The 6000-nt window shown below is 53.0% G+C and overlaps 1 protein-coding gene across 1 annotated transcript; it reads left to right on the plus strand.

The window, feature by feature from the left end:
* Window positions 1-540: 540 nt before the first annotated feature.
* On the plus strand, window positions 541-2636 carry LOC34623222 (ribosome-recycling factor). The gene is made up of 5 exons (XM_022736351.2): window positions 541-1114; window positions 1398-1492; window positions 1774-1857; window positions 2002-2058; window positions 2439-2636. The coding sequence occupies exons 1-5, from the start codon at window positions 541-543 to the stop codon at window positions 2634-2636; spliced, it is 1008 nt and encodes a 335-aa protein (XP_022590138.2).
* Window positions 2637-6000: the final 3364 nt, after the last annotated feature.

Here is a 6000-nt window from a genome sequence, read left to right on the forward strand (position 1 = left end):
AGATTTTGTATGAAATCGCAAAAGATGAAACAGGACGGTAATGCAATAGACTCAGCGGTAAACACAGTTACTTCATGAGCTTCAAGCCCTCCCTGTAGGCCACCTGCATGCACGACTCCAGCCCCACTGCTCGAGTCTACCTGCGGTCGCTCTCTCAATGCGCCTCAGCAATGCCTGGTGCGTTGTCAAGCGGCTCAAGTACAGGTGGGTATCGTAGAATGTAGCTAATGGGAGCTACTGGCCCCTGATTGGGTAGAGTGCCGGGCATGCAGCAATGGCGAATACAGAAACGAGTCAAGTGGTTTGCTGCTCATTGTAGCTGCCACTCCGTTACAGCATTTCAGACGCATCCATGGGTCTGTTTCCTTTTATACACTCATACCACTTTAAGGGTCGTAGTAGCGCCAGCATCGCCGCAGGCACTATCCCTATAGAACACCAGCAGCACCGCCTGCTGCTGCAGATGCAGCAAGATCATCTGCGGGAAATTTTCTTCCTTTCTGGACTTAGTGGCTTGAATGCATCCGTGCATGCTTCAGAATGCAGCTTTCCTTGGCTCGGAGTGGGAGCTCCCAGTTTCGCGTTTCCTCATCGTTGGGGGCGCTGGCCAGCCAGCTACAGGGCCCTTGGGTTCCCACGGCCCCTCCCAGTCTGTACTTAAGAAATGACTGCAGATACTTCTGCAACGGAAGGGAGGGAGCTCTTATGAGGGCTGCCGCGGCGGAACCTCGTTGGCTCAGTAATGTGTACTCTGGCTGGGGTGGCGCAGTGCGTTGTTTTGCCGGGGGAAAGCAGAAGGGCGGAGAGACCGCCAAAGAAAAGAAGCTGCGACGGCTCCTCAGAAAGATTAACCCCGACGCAGCAAATATGGGAGAACATGCAGGCGAGGTAGATGATGACAGTCGCGATTGCCAGTATCAGCGCCAGCAAAGAAGAAAAGGGGCAGAGCGGGAGGGCAGAGCAGCAGCAGGGCTCGAGGGCTTTGAGGCGGAGGCGGAAGCAGCCAGGCAGCAAATGGAGAATCAGCTTCAGCATCTTGCAGGAAAGCTCAAGGAGATGCAGATATCCCGACCCCATGTGGAGGTTTTCGAGCAGATCCAAGTCCACGTCGGTGGTAAGTCTGGAGCGCAGTCCCGAAGGATCAAGCTGCAGCAATACCAAAATCTTATTATATTCACTGAATGATTCTTATGGAGCTGCATGCGAACTTTGACGCCATTGGCATGAGGCCACTTCGTTGGATCGATCTGTAGACTCCACAGTTTGCTTAGGGGCGTCGAGGTGTCGAGTGCATGTGGGGCTAGCGGTGTATCGTTGCTTCGCTGTTTTGTTTTCTTCTTCGCCTTATAAGGTTTTGGGGTGTATACTCGGGCGGCATGTACTTTGGGGCTGTACAGGCAGCACCAAGCGACTAGGCGAGTTAGCACAGGTGCTCATTCGGGGTAACTCGTTCGTGAGGCTCACGATTTTTAACGATCAGCACCTCTCGAAGGTAGGGCTGCGGTCTCATTGCTGCTCCTTGAACTGGCCGTGACATTGTGCTGCGAATGCTGAAAATACTGATACACCCGACACTGCATCGACAACAACAGCAGCTACTGCGGCAGCAGCTGCTGTTGTACACCAAAATCGCACTTGGATTTGGGGCTTTGCCGCTTCGGTGCTCCTGACTGCTTCAAATTGTCGAAATTCATTGACGCTGCCTGAATGCTCGATAACCTGCGGCACATAAGCAGAGCAAAAGCTGTCTGTACACTGGAGTGCTTCCTGCAGGTGGTGTCTGCTCTCCGCCAGACGGATGAGCGTTGGAGTATCACTGAAGAGGGGCCGACAATCGTCCGCGTGCAGCTCCCTAAGGTATTAAGCTCCAGGGGTTCAGAGCTGAAATTTGCAGCTTCAGGCTTTGGCCCTTGGAGCAAAAGCAATTTAGGTAAGGGAGGTTCCAGCATGCAGGGCTGCATGTGTGTAGGTTAGAACTGGGTGGCTGGTTGTTCTGTGCAGATGACGGAGGAGCTCCGGAGTTCTTTTGTGTCTCAAGCGAAGGCTGCGGCAGAAGGGGTTAGCTGTACACTGACCTTGTTTTCGCATATATGTATAGGGCCATGTATGTTTTTGTTGCCAAACGGTTTCCTTCTTCATAGACCATTCTGTCCCTCGTCTGTATGCAAGCGTAGATTCCGCTCTGATCCTCTTGGGCCGTCTGCCTCTCCATCCCTTCTTTCTGTTGGCATCATGTGACATGTCGTTTCCCGTGATTCTGGCGCTCCCGTGTCTACTCTCTCTTTTCTGTGTGTGTCTCTGCTCCATCTCTCTGGACTGTAGACAGACTTCTCTTCGCATGTAGGCCTGGTCAGGCGCCCTGCTCTTGTCCCTATTGGGGAATTCGCATTACCTTTTCGCTTTGGCATCTGCTGGTGATACTGCTCTGTATGGTGCAGTGCAAAGTGCAAGTTCGCCGGGTTCGCCAGGATTTCAGATCAAAGCTTCACAGTGTATGTTCCCAAACTAAGGGGGCAGATGAGTCCCTCAAACGTGAGAAGGAACAACAGCTCCAGCACATGACAGATGATGCTGTGAGACGCGCAAATCAGCTTCTTAACGACAAGCTCAAGCAGTTGGCCGCCTCCCCGACGTGATGCAGAGCAGCGCTGCCTGCAGCTGGGTTCGACATGTTTTTGCGTACAATGACCCCTTTGGCTAGCCATAGCAGCCTGTAACCAGCCATACACACCTGTGGCTAGCTGTGTTGTCCTGCTAGCCAGCAGGCTTCTTGTGAAGTGGGGATCTAGTGACCATTGCGTAGTGCTCATTCTTCTCTGCTTCAGCTTCTTTTAGCCGGCTCCTGCTCGAAATATGCCAAAGAGGCCTCTTATCGCGCTAAAAAGAGGGTGTCCGTGCCCCTTTGAGGCGCTTTCTTTATTCTCCACAAAAGCCACCAGACGTGTGGTATTTCACCTGTTGATATGGCAGGTTTTATTCGTTGCTTCTAATCAGCATTTGACCATCCCCTCTTCTTCCCTCTGCCGAGTGTCGTCTCTTTGCATAGCGGATCTACTTTGTTTCTGTTTTCGACTGCCCCTTTCACTCCTCACTTTTTCCTCCCTAGGCCCGTGTGTGCGCGGAAGCTCCTTATTAGCGTGCAAGGTGTAGGCTGCGGCAGGCCTACCATATGCATTTGAATAGCATTCGAGCACTGGCTGGTAGTTCTCTAATCCTCTGGTTTGCAGCTTAATTTAAGTGCAGCAGTAGCGTTACTTAGTCGGTGAGCGAGCATTTGTGTGCCCGGAATGGCTATCTGGGTGTATATACTAGGCCTGCTGTAGTGCAGACATTGCATACTAATAATGAGTCTTCCCATACACAGGCTTAGAGGAAAAAATATGAGGTATGAAAAGGGATCTAGAGAATAGAAGCAAAGTAAACACCCCAGGCTAAAAGAGAACGCGCATTCCATGCGCGGTATTGAATTGCTTTGCACGCGAATTGGGTGCCCATATGTCGCTTACCAGATGCTCTACTCATCTCGCCTACTTTTCTGCGTTCCTCTTTCTTTTGACATGCCGTTGCTGGATAGGCTCTGCCGGACAAATGAGCGCGGACTGAAAGGTCGGATGATTTTAATGCGCACCCCGAGTACATTAAGCAGCGCTCGCTTGCTTTACAAGGACTGTTCGTATTTGTTGCGTCAAAGCTGCTATTGTCGTTACTCTAGCTCCCCTGTGGAAAGCTTGTTGAAGGTGTTTCAAATCCGTAAGCCTTCTGTGCATGAACGGCATTCCGCCTGGCTCGTGCTGGGCCCGCTGCTGTATGTCTCGATACGGCGAGGGGACGCTGATTAAAAGGCATCAAGGGCTCACCCAAGCACAGAATTCGTAGCAATAGTCATATATTCGTATCTTCTGCACTGCTCTCTGGTTGATCGGCGGCCGTTTTGTGTGATGCGTGCCCATTGAGCAGCCCCTGGATCGCCCTCTCCAGCGTTGAGCGCTGCGGCACATACCCAGCGCACGATTCCGCGGTGTATTCATTCTCCCCCAAGTTGGGCACATAATTTTTGCCCTCTTTGCTCATGTCTTTTGTATCAAGTGTAGCGCTTCGGGTGTAGCACGGCGCACCTCGAAATAATGACCGCAGCTGCATCACGCGTATTCGGGGTTTTATCTCTTTCTTCATTTGCAGGCCGCAGGGCCTCCTATCCCTTGATAAGAGGTGTTGGACCACAGAAGTGTGGGGGCCCCCTTCGGGGGGCCCTCCCACCCCGCACAGTTCCTGTTTGTGCAGGGGCCCCCCCAGGACCTAGCAGCACCCCCTCGTACCCTCGGATCGCTGCCTTTGGCCACCGCTTTCACGCGCAAAACTGCATGTTCAGTAAGGACTGCTGCAGCAGCGCTAACAGGCTATTTGTGGAGTGCTCTCTCGGTGGGAGCGAGTATCCACGTCTCTTGGGCCTGATCCGTTTTGCCTCTTCATCCGTGGCCAGTGGGTAAGGCTTCTTCTCCCTTTCTGTTTCTATCCGCTGTGGCTTCTCAGCCTCATCGTTCCAGTGACACTTGCGCTCTTTCCCTCACTTCTGCCTCGTGTGCCCTCGCGAAGCCTGAACGCATGCTGTCGCTTTCTGGTGGCTCCTCCTTGTCGCCTCTACCCTTTCTTTTGGTCGCTCTGTGCAGGCGAACCTGAGACAGGGCAGGGAGAGGAGTGCGGGCTTTGGGGCGTGTTTCAGCATCTTCGCTAGCATCGTGTCTCTCTCTCGCAGGATTCAGAGAGACACAGACGAGCGGCAGCTGCAGCAGCCACTTCAGAAGCCACGGGAGCAGCACGAGCTTCGAAGAAGCCTTAGAGCCTCGCGAAAAAGAGGCTTGAGACGGGCTGGACTCTTGCGGCAGCAGCAGCAGCACGAGCAGCGACAAGTGCAGCAGCAATTGCAGCTGCTGCAACATGAGCACCAACAATTGGGCATGTTGTTCCAGATCGAATCAGCAGTCTTAAACTTTGAGAATGTCTATCTCTCTTGGATGCGAAACGGCCTGCTTGCTTCCTCCTGCGCAATGATTGCATATGGCATCGACGATTGGTAGGATATGCATCCCTCGGGGGTTTTGCGTGTTCTCCACGTTTCCTCCACTCTCGATAGCTGTGCCCCTGCATCTTTCTCTTCCTCTCTCGCGGCACATTTAGTACCCTTAGACTCAGTGCGTGGGTGTAGAATCGCAAAGCCATGCGCGTTTTCTGTGTTTTGCCCGCTGCAGGAGTGCGTCTGTCGCTGCCTCAGCATTTTTATCCATCGGGGGCCTGTGTCTTGTGCTAGGATCTCTCCGCTCATTGATACTTCTCCCCCAGCTCCATGCAGTACGCCCCTACGACCACAACGAGAAGCAGTCCCCTCCGCTCCAAAACTATCGCTTCGTATTGTGCCTGCCGCCTTTGTTGCTCACCAAGGCTTACGTCTCTGCTCCTCTGATTGCCTCTCGCTTGCACTGGCAAGGGTCTCTCGCTCAAGTTCCCTACCTGCGCATTTTTTTAATTGAGACGCTTCCCTCACTCGATCTTCTTCTCCCGTAGTCTCGCTGGCCGGCGTGTGGATGGGCTGTTCTCTGCACATTTCCTGCTATATATATCTCTGGATGCATCGCGTTGCCTGGGTATCTGCGTCTCGACCCCTCAGCAATGTAAAAACGCGCGCCATGTTTACCTCCGCTGGGAGCAGCACAGGCACCAGCAGCAGCAAGCAGCCATAAATTCTGGCCTTCTGTCGCATAGCGAACTCTTTCAGAACTCCAACATGAGGAGCAACAGCAGTCTTCGTATGCCTCTGCAACTTGCTGCTGTTACTTTTGTATGGGTAATGTGGCTTGTTGCTGCAGCGGGAGTAGCAGGAAGCTTCTTTCCAGATATCAGGTGAGATTCATCCTTGTGGCTGCTACTGCATTACATAGGGCGACAAGCGTTTGTCAGGGGTCGTTGGCGAGGTGCTTGAAATAGGCAAGGGCTGCTGTAACAGCC

The sequence above is a fragment of the Cyclospora cayetanensis genome, unplaced genomic scaffold, assembly GCF_002999335.1.
Source record: "Cyclospora cayetanensis isolate NF1_C8 unplaced genomic scaffold, CcayRef3 CcayRef3_contig_130, whole genome shotgun sequence".
Taxonomy (NCBI): domain Eukaryota; phylum Apicomplexa; class Conoidasida; order Eucoccidiorida; family Eimeriidae; genus Cyclospora; species Cyclospora cayetanensis.